Consider the following 22,257-nt stretch of genomic DNA (forward strand, 5'->3'; position numbering starts at 1 on the left):
TACACAAAATTGCTAAATTTTAGTTCACATTTTATTTATGTATTTTATGTGCCTGGAAAATAAGTTGTAGAATTACTTTTCTCGTGGGTCTTTTTGCAGACTTGATGACAAATCAAAACACTTGTATTATGTATCCCAGAAAAACATGGCAATGTTAGCTAAATTGGTGCTTTTCTACTCTGAAATCTAAACTTCCAATGTGTCATTTATTGAAGGGAAACAAAAGGCAATACTCAATGAAACTCGTGCTCTTTATTAAATAACTCATTTATTTATTACTCATAAAATATACAGCAATCTCAGTACTGAAAGAATTCATTGGAGAATTGAATTCACAGTCATAATTTCTATATACATGCTAGATTCATCCCTCTTAAAGAAAAAGCAAGGAAAAGAAAAAAATCATTTGTTCCTTTCTAAAGAAGCTAGCAAATGTATTGTACATATTTCCAGTTAAAAGGATTTTAAACAGGAAAAGAGACAGAAATTGGGAGATCTGAATGATGGTAGAATCGAGTGGTTTCTTTTTTTGACGTTAAAGCAAGCAAAACCTGTCAACAAATATTGACTAATATAAGAGCAAATTCATTCAAACAAGAAAATCAAACGCTGTCCTATCATTGGTTTTACAGTGTTTCTTCTCACAAAGCTGAGCCTCGGATACCTCAGTACAGTGCTTCTTCGAAATGTTTCATTACCTACCTAGTGCGCATCACTGTACTTTCACAGCTGCCTCAACAAACTCACCTTTTCTCTGTAACTAATGAAGGCACAAAATGAACACATAAATAGGAACTGAAATTACACAAATAATTTATTCTTGAAAGACTAAACCGCAATGGACAGGTCAATATACAAAGGTAAGGTTGATCAACTTAAGAAGAACCTGGTGCACATATCAAATGTTTTTAAGGTCATTAAATCAGACTTTTGTTTTCCTACAGGATAAGGAGTTTAAGACATGGACATGGGCATATTAAAAATTTGATCTCAAAAAAATAAATGATTTTCCACGCCTGTATGACTTACAGCCTTGAAGGACAAGTGCATTCTGACGGATGTAGTGTGCAGACATCAACCTTCTCTAATCACATCAAGAAATCCACAAAATTAAAACTGGCTTCATTTCCCCCTCCCCCCCCCTGCTAACCAATAAACCCAAGATTTCTCAATCTCATTTACACAGTCAAAACTGGGTTAAAATGCATCCATGTCTTTTGGTCCCTGTCAGTTTAGCTCTTGGTGAAGTGCTACCATTCCTCTTCAGCATGTTATTGCCGTACAAATGTCACTGTCCAACAAGTACGTACAGTTTTAGCACTCAAGAAGTCAGTGTTGGTAAAGCAGCGGTCACTGAGGTCCAGTATCAGCTGAAGGACACCTGGTGCTGCATGAGGTCGGGATGAGTGTGGGCCAGCCTGCTGCACTTCCTCCCTCTCTTGCGCTCTCGTTGGGTGGGTGGGCTCTTAAGGCTCCTGTGGGGGCTTTTCTTTCTACTTCTGCCCTCCCAAGCTGGCGGTGGGTGATTTTTAAGACACAGTGTGTGTGTGTTTATGCATTTAACGCTCCCTCATGTCCCTCAGTACGTCTCTGAGTCTGAGTCATTGAGCTCTTCTTCCTTATAGAGGCCATCTTGATGGCCGATGTTGTTGAAGCTGCAGTACGAGCTGTGCTCGTCGCGCAGCGCGGGCAGACTGTCGAAGGTGACGCTCTTGGAGGGGCTGGTGGTGTAGTGGTTAATAGCACTGAAAGGGATGGTGGGTGCCGGGGCGCAGGGGGACACAGGCATCATGGTGGCCAGGATGAGGGCTAGGCAGTCTGCCACATCTTTGTTAGGGGCACAAGCCAAGGCGGGTGTGTAACCTGTGAAACAATGAAAATGTCAAATACATTATCTAAAAGTAATACAAAGTTTCTAGTATTGTTGCATCCGTCAAATTATCCATCAGTTATAACTTGGATTTTCAGATTTACATTACGTAAAATAATTAATCTGAAGAGTTTGATTAGGCTGATATTGAAAATCAGTATAAGACCTGACTCAAGCATATTTGAATTGCTTGTTATTAAGGATGCTGCAGTGTCCATTAGTGTGTATGTTTAGGCGCGAGTTCCTGATGTAATGTGAAAAACCAGATAAATGTGATTGCATCTAAAAAGACAAAAATAACATTTTGCATTTACCGTTTTCATCTACAGCAAGTACACTGGCTCCCTTTGCAAGAAGCTCTTGCACCACCACAGTTAAACCATTTCTTGCAGCCACATGTAGAGGCCTTAAAAAAGAAATAAGGATTCAGCATGAATGAGCTGACAGGAAAGTCAATATTTTACACGTTGAATCTGCATTAATAATTCAAATGCCCACATTAATTCCCCTACACCATCAGTGAAATCCACTATGTAACACAAGTGATACGTACGTCTGTAAGGCGGCGTTAGTAGCATTTATGAGGTTTCGGTCTGTAATCTTCTCCAATATCAACAAGGCACTGGTTTCATGTCCCTGTATAAAACAGTTACATTACGATAATTAGAAAAAAACAACCACAACGAAAAATGATGCAGTAAATAAAATGTTTTATGGTAATTCAACACTTGGGTGCAGATACACACAGTATATTTGCTGTTGGAGAGTGTAAGAACAGTGCCACCATATGGCCATACCAACCTTACTGCAGGCGAGATGAAGTGCAGTGTTCTTCACAGCATCCTGCAGAGTGAGATCTGCTTTCGCACTGCTCACCAGCAGCTCTATAAGTGAAAAGCAAATTGAAGGTAACACAGTATACAGCATTGAGTTTTACATCTGACAGTTCATTTCCATTCAAGGGTTAAGGTAGAGAAGCATTCATACCAACAGCGTTGGTCTGGCCATTTTCAGCAGCCATCATGAGCGGGGTCTTGCCCACAGCATCAACACTGTTGACCTGAGAGTTGTGGCTCAGCAGCAGCTGGAGACACTCTACATGGTCAGTGAAGGCTGCTGCATGTAGTGGGGTCCTGCAAAAAAAAGTATTTTAGATTTAGATGAGCTGAATTTTTGATTGCAGTTACAAAACTTTGGAGTCAGTTGTAATTCTTTTTTATATGAATGTGTGTATACCTGTGTTTACTGTCTTTGGCATTGACAATGGCAGGGCCCAAAGTGTCTATCAGCATCTCAGCAGCCCCTTCGTTGTCATGGATTCTAAAGAAAGAGTAAGGAGCAGAATTACTTCATCCGTTTTGAGGTTATGTCCTTGCATGCATCGATCAAAGAAGTACCATGGCTCAAGAGCTTACACAGCGCAGTGGAGAGGGCTGAAAGAACTGCCTTCAGCCTTGTGAAAAACCTCTTGCTCCAGCAAAACCTCCACACACGTATCGTGACCTGCACACAAGGAAACATTAACCACATCAGCCTTTATCTCAAGGTGCGCACAATCAGGGTTCTCTTGAAACATTTGTCCTTATCAACATGTGTGAAAATTGAGCTTCGAGTCCAGTAGGAAGGTACATGAAAAACTATATGAAGCTCAAACATGAAAAATCAATGTTATCGTCATCATCAAATAAGAGTTTTTTACTTCTTTTGTAACTTGACTGTTTTAAAGAGCATACATGGCTAAATATACATTTTCATAACTATATTGAATGTTTTCCATGGAGGTTTTCAAACCCTCATCTCTGTACCATTGTAGCAGGCCCAGTGCAGTGGGGTGTAGCCTTGGTTGTCTGTTAAGACAGGGAGTGTTTCCACTGATTGGGCAGCATGCAGCAGGCCTCCCAGTACCCCAATGTGTCCACACGCCGCTGCCAGGTGGACCGGTGTGCGCCCTTTACAGTCTCGCACCAGGAAACTGGCGCTGTGCTGAAGCAAGGCCTCCACACATTCTTCATGACCGGTCACCGCCTGTGGACAGAAGATAATGGGCGTTAGTGTTGTGACTGTTCACCGATCTTATCCTGTATTGTACTGCATTTCACATCATTTGATGAGAGCTGACAACATTCTTAAGTTTAATTTCTTACTTGGACAAAGAAGCAGGAAAAGTATTGAACATATAACCAATCATAGTAGAAAATATGGGTAAAAAAAAACTGTTTAGAATTTAAAAAAGCTCACTAAACAAGCGTACAAGTATAAAACAAACTGTGTGTGTAAGAAATGCTCAGATTTTCTTACTCCTCTATGCAGGGCCGTCCTGCCCCACTTATCTTTGGCTTCTACATTGGCTCCCTTATTTAGTAGAGAATAGACACAATCTGTGTGTCCACTCAGGACTGACAGCATCAAAGGGGTTCTGAAACATAACAGAGAAAAAGGTCAGCAATTAGTTTCTAACACTGGTGGAAAAACTAAAAATCAACATGTTCAACAATCAACTTACTGTCCGTTCCCATCTTGAATATCTACTGCACTTTGAAGATCAGCATTTCCAATCAGCAAACGCAAACATTCTGAATGACCATTAGTAGCTGCAGGGAAAGACAGAAACCCTCCATTAGTAAAGTCATATTACTGATACACTTTATGTATAAGGCATCTTTAAAATCTTTCTCTATTGTTGTTATTGTATATATTCTTCTGTCTTTTTGCACTATTTGATTTATCTTATTTGCACCATGTATGTTGCGTTGTTGGAGGATCCTGGGATATAAGATTTTCATTGTCAACATATACGTTGTATATGCTGTGCATATGACCAATAAAACCTTTGAACATTAAAAACAAAACTATGGACTTTACAAAAAATCAAATTAACAGAACACATAAGCCGTCAGACACTCCAAGTCCATACCTGCTGCATGGATGGGGGTTCGCTTCAAGGTGAAGTCTTTGACCAGGATGGAGGCTCCCTGGTTGATTAGGACATCCACGCACTCCACATGGCCCTTAAAGGCAGCCAGGTCTAGGGGTGTGCGCCCTTGGCTGTTTCTCACATCCAGATCGAGCAGAGACTGCACCAGAACCTCCATAGCATGGTGGTGACCGTGGTATGCCTAAAAGACGAAATTTCCATAAAACAGTTAACATAAATAATAGGAGATTAAGAATAAAGCCATAATAAGGACACTAGGATAATCCACTCCACTCACAGCAAGGTGCAGAGGGCTGATTGGTGCTCTGACATCGGAGTCATTCAGGATGTCTGTCCCTGAGGTTTCCATTAGCTGAACAAACCAGGTACACAAGTTAGAACAAACTCCAGATATAATCTTTTTCTTAGCCGTGAGAAATCTACTACAGATATGCACCGCACTGCGGCCTGTTCTGAAGGAGAAAGTCAGACAAGCTCCAAGCAAAATCAATATTTCAATCTAACAGATCTTCGTAAGACATTATTACATAACCATCACAAAGCAGAACAAGTAATACATAGGAGTATCCAAATTAAACTCACCACATCTAGAGGTGTTTCACTTGCAATCTGTGACAAGGAGAGATACAAGGAGCAAAGCATTACACATCATTACTATATAGCAACACAGAAGTACAGAGGCGCTGGTTGTTATGCATGGTCCTCTCTGGTGTGAAGTTCTCACCAGCTCCAGACAGAGGCGATGTCCATATGCCGAGGCGTAGTGCACAGCATTGTAGCCCTGATTGTCCCGGATCCCTGGATTTGCATCATTTCGCAGTAAATACTCCAGGCACCTGCAGACACAACAGAGAGGCTGTAGTCAAGGAAACAACATCCTCTTTCAAGTCTTCAACTGGTACTCAGCATCACCAATCACGCAACTGAAAAAACCCTCAAAGTTGACCCGCATCCCACACAGCACCCGCTCCTTAGAGAAAGGGAATTTTAAAGTATGACTTACTTTCCATCTGTGTCAGAGGCAGCGGCGTAGTGGAGAGGAGTGCAGCCTCGCTCGTCTAGGTCATTGACGCTGGCTCCTGAGCCCACCAGAGCAAACAGGCACTGGTAGTTGCAGTTGGCAGCAGCATAGTGAAGAGGGGTCCTGGAAAAGCAAACAAAGCTCAGTTGCCTCTTCACATTTGACCAAAGAACGATGAGATTTCAAATGTATAATTTACTGCCACCAACCTGCCAAAGCTGTCCTTTCTGTTAAAATCTGCCCCCGTGTTGAGGAGAAGATTGAGACATTCCAGGTTTCTGAGGGGGGGGGGTTTAAAAGGTGATGAGATGATGAATATAATGATGATTGTGTTGCAGGTCATGGAACATCTTTACACTTACAGTTACATTTTAAAACAACATTCACTTGTCCTGTGCTCACCCCCCAGCAGCAGCAGCATGTAAACAGGTCCTTCCAAAGTCATCAGGAGTATCAATGTCAAATCCTGCATAACAGTAAAAGAGTTATAAATCAAAGATAGACAAATCATGTCCAGAATTTTCATCTGAACCAATGACATATAACCCTTGTGTCCTTTTGAGTTAATAATATTCAGGGTTTTGTTCTAGAAAAATACAGTATGAGGGCGCCAACGTCACTTCCGGCGAAAAATAATGCATTAAACCAAAGCGGAAGATAATAGTTTCTTCATGTCTTACAGCTGGACCACAAACCACAAATAAATCCTGAGCTACGGTTTCTTAACTTCCTCTCAGAACAAAGGACAGTAAAATAAATGATCTTATTCAGAAATCCCAGTTTAAGTGTAGCCCTGCTGCCTGCCGCTCGTCCACCGGCAGACCGACAGGACAGCAGTGTTTATTCGGCGCTCCTTAAAAACAAAGCTGTCTCTGCCGTCTGACTGTCTATTCGTCACTATTTTCATATTTCTGGGGTAATTATACCGATTTTGATGAACAGAAATATTGTTTTCTGCCATCTTTATAAAATGTTACAGGGAAAATCTGCATTTTGGTACAGCGCCCCTGTTACCCGGTTTAGATAAACCCTGCTATTGTTAGCCAGACAAAATAATCAGAGTTACTCACCTGAAGACAGCAGCTTTCGGCAGCAGTCAGAGAATCCACTGAGAGCGGCCAGATGCAGAGGGAACATACCATGAACCCCTCGTCTGAAAAAGACACGCAGGTTAATTTGTTCAGTATCAACTGAAAAATCTATGCTGCTGAAGTAAGAGTAGCTATTAATAGTACAGCATCATTTATATAAGTTACGCAACAGACGTCACATCTATGATTTGGAAAGATTTAAAGATGCACCACTTTAGGATTTGCAAAGTTGCTGAAAAAGGGAAGACAGGTTCACTCACTTAGCAGTGTCAGCTCTGTTGGTGATAAGGGTGTTGATGAGGAGCTCGTGTCCGTATCGAGCTGCAATGTGCAGTGGTGTATTTCCTTTCTTATCTTCACAGTCAATCTCAGCACCTTCAGACAAAAAAAAGAGGAAAATAAGCACACAGCCGCTGTTTCACTGGGAGGCAGGTTGGGCCTTCAGTCCAGCGTGGGAAATACAGCCAGCGAAGCAGATTTTTGTTTTTAGAAGAGCTCACCATTCTCAATGATTGCTTGAGACCTAGAAAACCTCCCATGGATGGCTGTCATGTGGAGGGGAGTCTTACCATCTTTGCTCTGGAGAGAAGACAGATATTTTCAGGTGGTGTTTTTACTGTTATCAGTAACATTGGTAACAACATTTCTCAACTACTGAGCTGTATATGGGTGCCAGTTATTAAGTGTCAGACTCCCAGGTCACACTGAACCATCTTCTTCAAAAGGCAAGAGAGCTGAAAGAGCGGCAAAATTGTGTTTTTTTTTTACCTTCATATTGACATCAGCCCCATTGCACACTAGGAGCTCCAGACAGAGCGCCCCGTGGCGTGAAGCGGCGGTAAAATGGAGCGGTGCGAAGCCCTTCTCGTTCACTTTGTTGACGTTAGCGCCGCACTCGATGAGCTCGTTCACCACCACGTCCTGCCCGTTGTAGCAGGCCACATGAAGGGGTGTGTTGCCATATGCATTGGGCTCATTGATCTTAACGGAAAGAAAGAGAAGGAGTTATAAAGACATCCCTGTTTCTCGGCAGGACACTGATTTTACGAAGAATATTAAAAACAGTAGTCATTATCTACAACAGCGCACAGTGCCAGGTTATGTGATCAGATCTATCAGTGTCTGCAGAGTATAGAATACGCTGGTGGGTGGAACTTACATCCACCCCCAAGTCGAGGAGGTATTTAACAACGCTGATCATTCCACTGGAGGCTGCTGCATGTAAGGGGGTGTAGGATTTCTTATCTTTGCAGGCCACCTCAGCTCCATGAGATGACAGCAGCTTTACCACCTCTATGTGTCCTGAGGATAAACAGAGCATGATTTCATACCATGAATATGCCATCAAGTTATAACTCATTCATTTGTTCATATCAGACCACGGTGTTCATTTAAACATCTAGAAAACCTTTTCATTATTGTGACTTGTATTGACCACAAGATGAGGTGAACTCCTCACATTACACAGGGACGTAATAATGCCTGCAGCGGATTTATTACCCATGTATGCTGCCCAGTGGATTGCACGGCGGTCCCTCTTATCAAAGGCATTGATGTTTGCTCCTCTAGAGAGCAGGAGCCTCACCATCTAAAAGCAGAAATGGAGGGAAAAAAGAGCAGTCAGGAAAATGTCAAGAGAAGTTACAACCTGAACCCTTCTAAATCTTCTGCCTTGCAGTTAGTACTTCAACACATATAACCATTGTGTAAACATTGTGCTTAATGCCTTGATACTCTGGTCTACACCACATACCTGCCTACAGTTTACTTTGATTTAAACTAATCTCATGAGTTAGAGGAGTTTTCACATGACTATAAATCATTGTTTGAATTGCTGAGCAAACTGTGGTTGAAAGACCTGAGGAATTCAGTAGGCATGAAACTGACAGCTTCCTGTACCAATGTTGAAGACCACACATAAGCTGTTATCAATGTACATGGACTATAATTGCACTTGATTTGCATATGCGGCAACACTTAGACATGGCGTCTCTACTTCTTAGATAAAGACTTTATGACTGCAATTGTTTGCATGTAGGCACGTTATTGGACAAGCTCTGTATGCCGAGTCCTTGAACGTGTGACTAAAAGTCATGACTGACAGACCACAATGTCAGTGCATCAATTAGGGAAAGAACCTTATGGCCTGAACATGCTTTATTTTGCTAACAGACTATGGGTGGTTCATTTGTACGCAGCTTAATTGTTTGAGGAGCTGTGGCTTCTCCCTCTTCAGACTTTATCATGGCGTTTGAAGTTGTGGAGGACTCCCAGATATGAAGGCTGATCACCACCACTTCACTCTCCATTCAACAAAGGCTCAGTTTAGTTATTTGTGTTAAATGTAAAGTAAGAATAGGCAACAGCGTATGCCAAATGCCTGGCATGCCAGAGGAACAACCTACTAGACATTTGTCAACCGATTGTGTAATTTATATAATGAATAAGAAATCATTTGTTGTGGTTATGACAGCTAAGCTATGGTTATTTATGGGGAGTTGCTAAGCGTAGGTATTCAACAGAACTAAATCTGGATGTTGATTGGTTCACTTCACATTTTTAAACAGACAATAATGCAGCCATTGTTCATTTGTTCTGTACTGCAATACCCACTGTGTTTACACATTTATGAGGCAAGCACTTCCTTTCAGTAACAGACGAAGATCAGGAGCTTATACTAACAGCCAGGCAAACCCACCTCATATCAAGCCTGCTGGTTCAATATGAACAGCACTTAAGTGCTTATGCTTTTAAAACACAACAAAGACAAATCAGAAAGTGCAGCCAAATAGCACAAACCCTATAAAGTTAGAACATGTGCTGTTTTGTATAGCAATTGGTAATCAAATGTGCTGCCACTTCCATCCATTAAGGTACAACAAAATCAATACTAAAGGCAATAATGCGTGTCAGAACAGCTCACAGCTGCATCAAACAATATCTAGGCTTAATATACCTCCAGATGACCGCTGAAGGCTGCATGGTGCAGCGCAGTCCGGCCTGCTCTATCGGACACATTCACATTGCTGAGCAGCGGGACGAGGGCTTCAGCGCAGCGGACAGCTTTATTTGCCGCGGCGATGTGAAGCGGTGTTTGCCAGTTCTTGTCTCGGGCGTTTACGTCTGCAGAGTGTTTCAGCAAGACCTGAACAGCCTCCTGCAAGAAGTCATCACATGTAGGTTTAGGTTCCATACCGTTTAGATTTGTAAAATGTTGTGCGACATTTGTGTGTTTTGCATACTCGGAGGAACACTCAAATACCTCACTGCAGGAGGCCACGGCCCGGTGCAGAGGAGTGAGCCACTTGTTATCTTTGGCATTTACTCTGGCACCTACAAGTCAGATGACACAGGCTGTTAGACTGTTTAAGGTCATACAGTTACATGCCATCCAGAGCAACATTTCAATAGAATGCCTAAAGCCTTATAGATTTTTGTGAAGGGCTATTTCCTAATATCTCCATGGGCGAAAACCTTAACAAAAGAGCAGTCTGCAAAGTGTGAATGCAGATGCACCATCTGGCTACATAAGCCTTTGAAATATAGCATTATGCTCTTAGAAAAGCCTCATTTACAGCATATTTTACCACTCCCTTCAATACCCACAATAGAGAAATCAGTATGTTAAACCTATGTACGGCAGGGGGAGAAAGGGGATGATAACTTGGTCAAAAGTGATTTACAAAGGTTTAAACTTCAGGAAGGAATCTTCTTACATTGGAATAATTATTTTAGCCAGAAATCTGTAATTTTAATAAACAAAAACAGCTGTGCCATTTCCTAGATAATTCCTACTGATACCCGGGTAGCACTTACTGCTATATTGTAACATTAAACCTATATTTTCTTCTGAACAATTCTGCTTTCAGTTACATTGCAGGAAATCCAACATCAATACAGAGAAAGCTCATTTTTGAAATGCTCCACACTACAAAAATGACAGACATCCATATGGCGGTATTTGACAGATTCGGCACATAAATCCTCTTTTGAAAAACATACCTGAAAGAATCAGCAATTCTATAATCTCTGCATCTCCAAGGTAAGCAGCAGCGTGCAATGGAGTTCGCTTCTCATTGTCCTGTAATAAGTGCACATTAGAAAATAAATAGAAACTACAGTCTAGATATAAAATGTGTACTTCTACTTTACTCTATAAAAGGTTGATTTGGTTCTGATCTGTCTTGATTTACAATTTGTGACATCAAATTATATAAATTACAAATACACATTAACATGTTGACAGACCAACAGTTAACACTCATGGCAAAATAAGTTAAACACAAGTTCAGTAGCTCAAAAGCCTTGCAGTGAAACCCAAGCCAGAATAAACCAGCTTTATTTGGAAACAAACACCCAGCTAAAGCAAAAAGGGAGAGGAAGTGGAATGAAACAAGCTGAGCCAGATCATGCTGTAGAAATAAAAAAAACCTAATGGCTTGTGGTAGTCAAACTACTAACTGAGTAATATGAGGGCATTCAAGTACAATTACAAATAACAACTTTGAAGTTCTGTGTTGTACGGAAGTTTTTAAAATCAGAAAAGGGGAATCAGATGCAGGAATGAGTGTGAGTTAATGAGATTACCTGTGCATTCACATCCTCTTTTTTGAATATCAGTGAGCGTACTTCATCTGGGTCCACATTGAAAATAGCTTTCAGCAAAGCAGGCTGTAAAAGAAAAAGAGACTGTATTAAAATCAAGTTATTCTCAAGACTATTATGGCTGACATGCAACACTTTCAGTAAAACTTAATGCAAGCCTGTAAGGGAAAATCTTGTTCGTCTGACTAGAAATGCCAACAGTATAGGTCAAACTTGAGAAAACAATAACCATTCACTACAGTCGTCCTCAAATCCTCATCCTTAAGCACCACAATACAAACAAGGCTCCTTTGCTCAGAGTTTATACAATAAGTCTTCAAGAGTAAGTCTTGTTGTTAAAGGGGTTAGGTTCATGTCAGGTCTGTATAGGCATTCAAATGTACATTTAACAAAACGATGACTCCACACACAGAGGGTGATGGCGGTAGACTGTCAGGATTGATAGGGACAAATGCTGAGCAGTCACTTTCCAATTCTGTTCGGTGTTTACAGTCTGTTGGCAAGCAAAACCACATCCATCCCATGGCACAGAGAGAAATATCCCTTTGCTTGATTGAATACAAGGCCAGCATTGTGCTCCAAATGACTGATGTGCTGATCATTTAACTATTAGTGAAGACAGAAAAATGACTGTCTGCATCTTTAATGGAAACAGAGGAAAAAAATGAGACACAGCTGATCTGATTTACATCATTTAAAATGACTGGCAAAGGTGATAAAAACACATTTGAACCTTTTTTCATATTCAAGTCTCAAAAACACATTCAAGATATGTAACTGAAAGACTTTTTAAGATTTATTGCTGTAGTTATCCATGTACAGATGGCTGAAGTTACTTATTGTGACACTGTCGCAGCTATTTTTGTCAACATTTCCTGTTAAACAAGCTCCCCTACACTACAATTCGCTGAATAGTATGCACAACAACTGTCAACACTATGGCAACTTTTCTTTTCTATAAACCAGTGTTACATCTCTATGATTTAGAAAATTGATTTGGAAACACTGATGGGATCAATGCCCGTAACAACTGTGTGAAAAAATGATAATGGACAATCATATGTCATGTTAACCAGAACTATTTGGCTTCACAGTCCTATCTGATCCACCAATACAGCAGCAGACACTATTTGCACTGCCAGACTTCAAGACTAGAACATGATATATAATATTTTTCATATAATCATTTCCTTGTGCTGGATGTCCTTCTGCGTACAGTCAGAATGATGTAGCATGCAGGGTCCATTCGTTCAATAAGATTTCATCCCTCATTTAACGCACCGGGCTGCTACATAATTAGCTAAGTGCAGCCATGTGCCTTATAAGACTTAATGTACAAAAGACCTATAGTTTATCTGGTATCGTTTGAGCCACAAACCGTATCAAGTAGAACTAGCTGTCTCTTGGCACAACTAGTCTTTCTGTACTCCTTCTTTACATGATTCAATGACTCACAATCACATCATTATCCTGCATCATTCATTGTAAGCTTTGTACATGTTGAGCATAAAACCAAGCACTTTCACCTGTAACAGGCAGAACACAGTTTAACTGTATGCTATCAAATGTTCTACAGCAAGACCTCAAAAGTCAAATGAAAATCTTAAACTATACTGTGAACACGTTGGATAGCTCCAGGTATAAGTGTTGGCATGGGTAGAAAAACAAGTATTTTAAAACAAACAGTAAATCTTTTTCTTACAAATTTAAGCTGAATAATGCAATTGAGCAGTTGAACTCATGCTCATTAAGTATTTTGAAAAAGCAAGACAAATATAAGCATTACCAGCTATGGACCAAGCAGTGTTGATTCCTTTTCAATAACACAAAACAATCCTCTCATTCACTTTTATAGTGTCATGTTATAATACCCATGAATATCTGCAGGGTGTTACAGTGCAATACAGCTTAGAATTACATTCAGGCTAACAAACAGGCACTTGTTTCTGTATATCCCCACAGTTAAAGGGAAAGAAAAAAGTGCATTTTGTCTTTTTCAGTACTTGAGTCCTGCCCGATTGGTGTAAGATATTTTCGATGCTTCTCTGGCTGCACGATTGTGCACCCCCTCTCCTCATACAAGCCAGCCTAGTTAATACCATCACCATGGAGACAGCTCTTTGGCAACTCCACCAGCTCACATGAGTCCAGGTACACGATCATTCAAACACACAGGCACACACACAGGCAGGCACACACACACACACACACACACACACACACACACACACACACACACACACACACACACACACACACACACACACACACACACACACACACACACACACACACACACACACACACACACACACACGAATAGCATCCATGTCCAAAACACACAGCCCTTAAAAGATAAGGGAAAGCTATTCTTATTTTGACAAGTAGGTGGCAAGAGTTTATTATAGTTAACAGGAAGCATGTACTGTCACATTGCCAGTGACTTTGTACATTTAATATAACCATTACACAGCAGTTAACCTGCAAGTATACCATTCATATCTTAAAGATTCTTACACTGCAGTAACAAAAAAACACAATGCAAATACTACTAAAAACGAATTCTAGCTATTCGAATATTAGCAGGGGGGCTAAAGATGTGATCAAGGACATAACTTATGTAATTGTTGTACACCTGCCTTATAAATTAAACAATCATAAAAGCAGGACACAACGCCACGCACGGATCGCTACACCACAACACAGTGGCGGCATTCAAACAAGATTAAACATTTGGTTATGGAAATTGTTACATAAAAGCTTCATCATTATTTAAGTGTCCATCCAATCGTATAGCATCATATAGCCTCACCAGCTGAGGAACAAAACACGAATGTCACCAACGGCCAGTTGTCAAAGTAACGTTACAATCAACAGATAGCTTTGGTTGTTATTGTACTCATCTCACACTACACTACAGAGATGTCCAGCCATCCATCATCATTGCTGAATTGTTTAGTCACAGTATGCTAACGAGTCACATCCCAGCTAAGTAGCATATCACGCAGGCTCTGGCTAAATACTGAGATAAAAACAGAATGATGAGCTGCTCAACAACCGTTTGAGCATGTGTTTCAATGATGTCTCTTGTTATCGCCCAACACTCCAAATGTGACTCACTTAGCACTACTGTACCTTACTTCAACCTCACAAGGGATAATTTATTACCGTGCCTCACATGAAATATTTAAGGAAATGCTTCCGTTAGCCTAAAGCTGGTGGAGAAACAAGACTTACATTCTGCTGGCGAATGTTGAAATCGGGACAGCTAGCTAACATTAGCCAGCCAACAGTGGCTCAAACTTAGATTAGCTTTTGTCATAACGATCACTTACCTGGTCTCGAATTTTGAGAACCACCATATTTCTGGGATTTTAATTGTTCTCATGCAGATTCATTAAGGGATATTTGTCTCCTTCCGAATACCAGTGTTTGATCTTGGTAGCTCTCCCGCTGGTCTGCTGGAGGCCTAGCGTGACGCTAGCTTAGCTCTCTTGCTAGCTTCCTAACCTGATGGCATGAAAGCACAGCAGTAGCGGAAACTCCATAGCCTTGCCGCCACCGTACTACGCCTCCCAACAAGATGCGACTCGATTGGTCACACACTCTGTGCGTGCTAGTAAGTCAGGTGGTGGTTGGTTGTTGCTAACATCGCTCTGTGACAGACGTACTGTGTTAAATATTACGTTACTGTCCACGCTCATGTCATAATAAATGATGATACTTTTTAATGAACGAGTTAAATTTAACATGCAATGTTAATAATATACATGGTGGTACAACCATATAGCGGTCTTTTGAATGCATATCGCGCTGTTCTGCCCAGTTTGGTCGACCTTTTAGTAACAGCTGCCTTTTATTCTATTTACACACAGTGACTCATCTTGAAGTTGCACCAAAAGGGATAACCATGCAACCATCAGCCGCAAATCATCCCTAATGGTGCCAGTGGGAGTAACGAGTTATTATAACAGCATTATTCTCTCAGAAGGAGGACTTTCTCTGGATAGACGACTCACTCTTCTCCAAGAAGGTATGCCATGCAGACACAAAAAACCTGCTACATGATTAATACGCTGCAAATAAACCATGGAAATTCGATGTTGTATGTATCCCTAGAGAGTGCTAATACTCTTATGGCCTAGTGGTAACAGATTATTTAAGCAGCACTCCTAAATAGCCCAAACTGTTAAAACGCATGGAAGTTGAGCTGATGGGAAGTATAACAATTGCTTCAAAGCTGTTTGGATGAAATCAGTGGAAACGCTCAACTCTCAACCTCAAAACTCACACTGCAACTTTTAATTAACTTCTCCTATCTGCTGTTTTAAGTCGTAGGGCCTATAGCATACTTATTATTATGCATAATTGGAATACAGTATAATGAAAAATAGTGTAACTGAAATCAAGATTTGGACAGCCTATATGTTGGTTGGTTTTAAATCCGCAGTGTGTTTCCGGTCCTGTAAACCTGACAACAAATTTTGGCGGAATATGGCCATCTAGTGACATGCCCTTTAACTACACCCAGAAGTAAAATCAGCTGAACGACAGCAAGTTGGATAGAGGCTTAAATTAGAAAAAAATAGGTAAACTCTTGTGAAACCAAAGTAATTGCTTTTATGTTATGCATTAAATTGACACAGTATGAATTTGAGAACACTGTTGAATGGTTGCAACCATTTGTAATATTGTGCAAAATTGATAATAATTTGCAGTAAAGCAAAATCGAGCAAATCCTGGTAGCGTTAGTGATTTCAGATCTTGGCCAAAACTCAAAACGTATTTCTGTTTTCATAAAACGTTGAGGAAGAGATGTGCATGCATTAATAATAAGAGAGTGTTGAATTGCTCATGGAATGTTACAGTCACAACAGCTGATGATATGGGACAGTAATTTCCTCTGTATGGTGGAAATACCACAGACAGGACTGGCAGGGATGATGTGGACAAGTGCCAAAATTCTTGGACACAAAACTGTCTGTTTATAGAGCTCTCAGTGACTGGGTGGTTCTGTTACAGACACAATCAGTACATTGAGATTCAAAAGTTCACAGTGAAGCTTTTCAGAACAAGAAAATATGCTGCTATATATTATACTTGGGAGAAACGTGAATAAGCTATAGTCAGATCATATAAATCGTGGCACATTGTTTTATTTTTGCAGTACTGCCAACAAAATGTAATTAAATAAAACAACAACAATGTTATTATGGCACGCTGATATCATGTTATGACACCTAACAGATTATCTTCCAACAAAGATAATACTATGGTTATTATAAAAAACAGAGCTGATTAATCTCCACCTAGAGGTATTGATGCTATTCAGAAATATAATAAGAAAAAGGAGTATGGCGAAGCTGTACAGTTTTGTGAGTGTCTCAAGTAGTCTTGTGAAAGAATGTAGATGATGCTCACCAGGCAACTTTCAAGGGCAGTCTCACATTTCAAGGCAGTAGATACAAAGAGACGGGAGAGGGAAAAGGTTGCAGCAGCTATGTTAATGATTTTGGGTGGAGGTTGGTCGCCTTTGCTGGGGGTAATCCTCCTGGATCTATCCCTAAGCCCTGCAAAGGCCACAGTAACCAAAGCGAATACTTTCTCAATGGGGTGGTTGAGGTGGAAATGGTTTTCCCACAAATGAAATTAAGAGGAGAAACACCAGACAAGGGAGTAACTGCATAAATGGAGAAAACAGATGCAACTTTGCATACCTCCGCAGTCTGCATCCCTATTAAAAACTGCACCCTGACCCTGTGTAAACACCCCTCATGTTTATAGACCTCTGTTTTTGTGTGGTGTTTATGCATGTGTGTTAAAATATTTTATTTATTGATCAAAAAAACCCAATTATTGAAGACGAACAATCCAGAGCCCTGGTCCCTAGGTCCTTGCACCTCCCAACAGAACTGAATAATGTAGTAAGTAAATAAACAACACCAGACAGAGACCACATTCTTAGCTGGCCTTTCTACTGAGAAATGACATGGTCCTTAGCATCCAGGTGCCAGCTGTGCGGTCCTGCACAGCACTCAGACAGTGACAGTGACATGCATGCAGGTTCTGTCTCAAATTCGCTGATGCTGGGCTGTGCCCCTGTCTGTCCAGCCGTCAGGATGAGCGATAGCAAACAGCTGGTCAGTCGGGGCTCTTGGTTGAAATTGGTGTCACCCCTGGTTCATTATGAACTGCAGGAAAAGTGGCAAGATGCGAGGAGAGGATTTTGCTTCACTGCTTCCTGCACTGCTGAGGTAGAACCAGAGAACACATGATCAAGAGTTCAATCCAAATCCTTGTCATATAATGTCTACTAAAAGTCTGTAGGATGGGTAGACTATGGGGATGGCCAAAGTAGATGAACAGGTATCAACAAATCCTAATACATCAAGCAGTGATGTGGGGAACAGGTGGGCAGGGAAATTATTAGATACCTTGTTCTTCTGCTAATGGGGAGACATTTGTCCTCTGGGCCAAACGGTTAACTCAGGAGAGGCACTGAAGAGTGCTTTGAAGTGACAAATAAAAATGTGAGACCATGGACAGCTGTTATTTTTATGACAATGACAAATCTGTGCTTACCACACAGGCCTTGCTCCTGGTTAAGATGAAAGCATCACCCCTATGTTAACAAACTTACCCAGAAGAGTGCAAACATTCTCATTTAGTGGGTTCACAGCCCTTTTTGATGGACCGAGTGCAATTACTTTTTGACAACTTGCATTGCAAACCCTTTTACATACATTTGCATGTGATAAAACTATATATATATAATTATATTCTATATTCTATAATAATAAATGATTAGTGTTGCACTGCAGCAGATGGTCACAAGGCCAAACACTTTGTCCCAGGCTGAGTCCCACTGGAGTCAAAGTTGATGACAATGAATCCTATGACCAGTAGATGGCACTGCTTCCATTTTAATGATATTTTTGTGCACTTGTGGACGCTACAGGTGCTATTTTAAGGAGTTGCCTCACTGCAAACTGTAGTCTGTAAATGCAGCTGTCGTAGCATTTACATGTTATGCAATAACAAGAAAATAATAGCTTCTTTACAAGCACCAAGCTACTCGAGTGGCTTACACTCCTATTATCATAATTCCTGGTGCCTTCGTTTATTATAATAGCCCTGAAAGGATTCATTTAACACTAAAACAGTAACAATAAAAAGAAGAAGAAATACTGCTAGAATAGAGTAAAAATCACTGATTATTTAAATGCAAGCCAGTTTATAATCTGGGCTAGTCTAGTGAAAGTGAGTTTTTCCCCCAGTTGTTTATCATACGGAAGAAACAGGTGGTGCACCTGCTGAGGACAGACAGTGACCCGAGCTGCCATGCCCACGTCTCTCCATGTCAGACATACTCAAAGAGGGCAGTGGAGTAGACAGTGTTCCCTTAGTTAGGATTTTATATCTTCCCCTCGTTCGACCAAGCACACTATTTATATCTCAGTCGTCATACACAGACCGCATCCTGCGTGTCCTCTAATCTGAACAACAGCACACACGTCAAGTAGATAAACACGGTTTCTACATCTTAATGAAGTATTTTTTTTAACAAACTCGACGTGTACATAGTGGTGTTTAAAACTAAGAATAAGGACTACATGTAAACTGTTGAGTTGGTTTAAGCAAAGATGATGGCTTAAATTGCTTTTATGAAACGGCAGTTACAACCTAAAAAGTAAAACAAATGAAATAATTAACAATACTTTTATTGATTTATTATTATTGATAATAATAATAATGATAATATATATATATATATATATATAAAACGTATATTAAAAAAACACGTGTGAGTGTTTTCTCCAAGGTTTTTCAAAATGTATGTTTTTCAACTGTCACGTTAGCTAAAAAGCAAAACACTTCGCTAACGGTGTACGGTACGGTCGTCCATTATTTCTGTTTACTTCTGCGGTCACAGGTGGTCGTTTTGTAAACCATTTCTATTGTAAGTATCCGCTAATAAAAGCCAACCGGAGCTTTATGTGTGTTATGAAAAGCTGCGACATTCTCCACTCAATCAAAGAAATTCGTATGTGTTTTTTGTGAGTTATTTCGTATTTTGTATGAAGTGCAGACCGCCATACTTGGTGACGTATGAAACAGGTCTGAATGCACCTACGTCGTTAAAATGTTAAAGTCCTTATTAAAAAAACTAGTTTACTAATAAGGCGACATCACCCTTGATCAAAGGCCACTAATTTGTTGACTAATATCTCAATATAGCTTTTAAATAACAAACAGAATGGGGTATACCAGTCTATTGGGATTGTGAGCAGTATGATGTGGTCTATGTTGAACCGCATTGAGTCCTATAATTATAGCTATAAATACTTCTTAAAACGCATCAGCACACTACCCAAGCATAAAGTAAATGAAACATAATCGAACAATATTTAATGCCATAGAATTTTTTTTACTGAGGTGCAATCTTGTAAATGTACTTTGTTAGTTTCAACCGCTGATTACATCTTGTGCTTTGTTTCTTAATTTTTATTCTTCACATATTCATTATGTCATGTTCCAAATTCCCATTTTAGTGGTTGCTTGGTTAAGCTATTTAGCTCTTTATATACTCACAAATATGGAGAACATTTAAAAGCCTACCATACTCTGTACAATTATATGTGGCTAATACATTTTAGAACTGTTTTTTTTCTGCATATTTTGTTTTCACAGATACTGCAGGGACATGAAGACATAAACATGAAAGGGTAGAATCAAGTAAGGAGCTTATTTTTTAAACATATTTTTAGTTGCCAGTAATAAAAGTGAATTGGCAGCGCAGCTGTAGTATTCGGTTTATATTATAAAGTGATTATGGATCTAGGTTGTTTTGCCGGACAAAATTTCACTCCAACATGGAGTTTTAGCAGGTGTGTTATATTGGAAAGGGTTCTTGTATGATGGCTTTGTTGACTGGGACTATTTCCATAGGTGTCATATGGTGACAGCATTTCAATCTTCGCTGAGCAAGGTAATAGGAAAGCACAACAACCACAGACCTTTCAGTGTACATATGGCATTTACACTGACAGCAACACAAGAAAAACACTGCTCATACTTGACATAAAAGTCTTTAACAGCCACTCCAAATGACCCTTCAGCCGTCTTTCCATTTTATAATATTTATAATATTCTTACATTGGACTTGTTCTTGGCAGGTTAATGCTCACAGATGTCTGCACTGCTCAGATGGCTTGAGGGGGCAGGTACCATCTGAGCAGTGTCAGGGAGAGAAAGTCATTTTAACAGCACCTTACACTTAGCCTAACACATAATATCATAGTACCAATAAATGTGTTAATGAGACAAAATGTTTTTTCAGTAGAACAAATCTTGGCAGGCCTCTGAATTATTCACTGGACCCGATAAGTTGGCATGTTCGGCTATACAATTGGCAATCAGTATTCACAGAAGCAGCGTGTTGCATGGTATCCCTGTTGTGTAATGCATGCTAGATTTAGTAGATTTTATTGTCATAAAGTTATTATCTGGACGTTTAGTGCCTGTAAAATATTCTTAAGACTCCGCAGTCAGCTAATAACAGTGATGACATAAGAAGTGAGAGTGAGCTTGTTTTTCAAAGTGGAGAAAATACAATGCCTTTCCTTTTTTTTCACAACTACAGTGATGGAAGTGATGAATTACACTTTGTCACTGTGGGTTTATTTCCTGTGTTTGTGTGCCATCCTTGATGGACCGTGACAGTGTGAGAGCAGCCTTCATGTCACGCAGCACAAATTGCAGTTCCAATAAAGAGAAATAATGCTGTGTTGTTTGGTTCCCGGTGACGTAAACTATGACATGACAGGATGATTGAGTCTTCTACCTAAAATGGGCACAGAGTAATTGTAGGAAAAATACAACTGTGTGTGTGTGGGTGTGTACAGTGTAAGGGTGTCCATGTATAGGTGTACCAGCGTAACAATATGTTAGAACATAAATAGATGATTGACAGTCACCTGGTAGAATAGCAGTACGCTTTGTGAAGGAGCTATGTGTATTTCTAGTAATTGATTAGAATTTCGTAATAGATTTTAGTCATGGTTTACTATTTTTACCTCTCAGGTATGGATGAATGACGCACTGTGTTATACTCTTATTAAGAACCTGAATGAATAATGTCTTCCCAAAATAAAATGTTAATTTTATTTGACATTTATAACTGACTCTGTGGGACGATTAAAGGTATTCTTATTCCGATTCTGATTCTGATTCTGAATATGTCATAATATATTAATAGTGTATGATGAATCTCACACTGACGGGTTATTTTAACATGTAGACCTCCTATTTTTATTTGTTAAATGCACTTAACAGCACTTCCCCCAGAATATATCAATACCTTATTATACGTCACTAGCTGTTTTAAGTATTGTATTTGGCTAAAATGTATTAGATACTGAAATAATTATTATGAAGAGGCTTTGTATGTTGCACCAGACCTTACAGCTCACAGTGAATGCATTTTGTTTAATGTCTTTACTCTACAGATCATCTGATGTTGCTTTATCATTTTATGAGTCCGTGGGGCTCAAGAAAATTGTACTGTAAGGCATTATGGGACATTAATAAGAGTCCCAGAACTCATAATAGTCTACATGTAATGTCAAACTGTGAAGAAACCCAGCAATCACAGGTAAATATATGATGCCCAAAAGACTCATAACACCAAACACACAATGTACTATAGCCTATTATGACATTTTCTGATACAGCT

The 22,257-nt window shown here is 39.9% G+C and overlaps 2 protein-coding genes across 2 annotated transcripts in view; one reads left to right on the forward strand and one right to left on the reverse strand.

The window, feature by feature from the left end:
• Positions 1–232: 232 nt before the first annotated feature.
• Positions 233–15,101, reverse strand: ankrd28b (ankyrin repeat domain 28b). Its single transcript, XM_063879609.1, has 28 exons — positions 14,858–15,101; positions 11,505–11,588; positions 10,920–10,998; positions 10,180–10,250; positions 9,874–10,074; positions 8,418–8,505; positions 8,077–8,219; positions 7,686–7,898; positions 7,418–7,496; positions 7,178–7,292; positions 6,897–6,979; positions 6,229–6,292; positions 6,036–6,104; positions 5,809–5,949; positions 5,530–5,641; positions 5,388–5,414; positions 5,083–5,157; positions 4,785–4,986; positions 4,374–4,461; positions 4,169–4,286; positions 3,676–3,895; positions 3,286–3,373; positions 3,107–3,190; positions 2,858–3,003; positions 2,672–2,754; positions 2,424–2,506; positions 2,185–2,276; positions 233–1,863 (listed from the first exon to the last, which is right to left on the reverse strand). Exons 1-28 carry the CDS (start codon positions 14,882–14,884, stop codon positions 1,580–1,582), a joined length of 3,159 nt encoding a protein of 1,052 aa, XP_063735679.1. The 5' UTR covers positions 14,885–15,101; the 3' UTR covers positions 233–1,579.
• A 144-nt stretch (positions 15,102–15,245) lies between these two features.
• hdac9b (histone deacetylase 9b) overlaps positions 15,246–22,257 on the forward strand; it is a 37,691-nt gene continuing 30,679 nt past the window's right edge. Inside the window, exon 1 of the mRNA XM_063879813.1 lies at positions 15,246–15,555. Within this exon, the coding sequence (XP_063735883.1) occupies positions 15,462–15,555 (94 nt within the window). The 5' untranslated portion in view covers positions 15,246–15,461. The remainder of the gene's footprint in view (positions 15,556–22,257) is intronic.

The sequence above is a fragment of the Eleginops maclovinus genome, chromosome 3, assembly GCF_036324505.1.
Source record: "Eleginops maclovinus isolate JMC-PN-2008 ecotype Puerto Natales chromosome 3, JC_Emac_rtc_rv5, whole genome shotgun sequence".
NCBI lineage: Eukaryota > Metazoa > Chordata > Actinopteri > Perciformes > Eleginopidae > Eleginops > Eleginops maclovinus.

What these genes read in the sequence shown, in the direction of transcription:
- ankrd28b (XM_063879609.1), bottom strand. Translation starts at nt 14,884, where the DNA reads ATGGTGGTTCTCAAAATTCGAGACCAG. An exon ending in AGAATTGCTGATTCTTTCAG is followed by an intron (nt 10,251 to 10,919) that starts GTATGTTTTTCA and finishes TCTGACTTGTAG; the next exon opens with GTGCCAGAGTAAATGCCAAA. An exon ending in GTGAAACACCTCTAGATGTG is followed by an intron (nt 5,158 to 5,387) that starts GTGAGTTTAATT and finishes TGGTTTGTTCAG; the next exon opens with CTAATGGAAACCTCAGGGAC.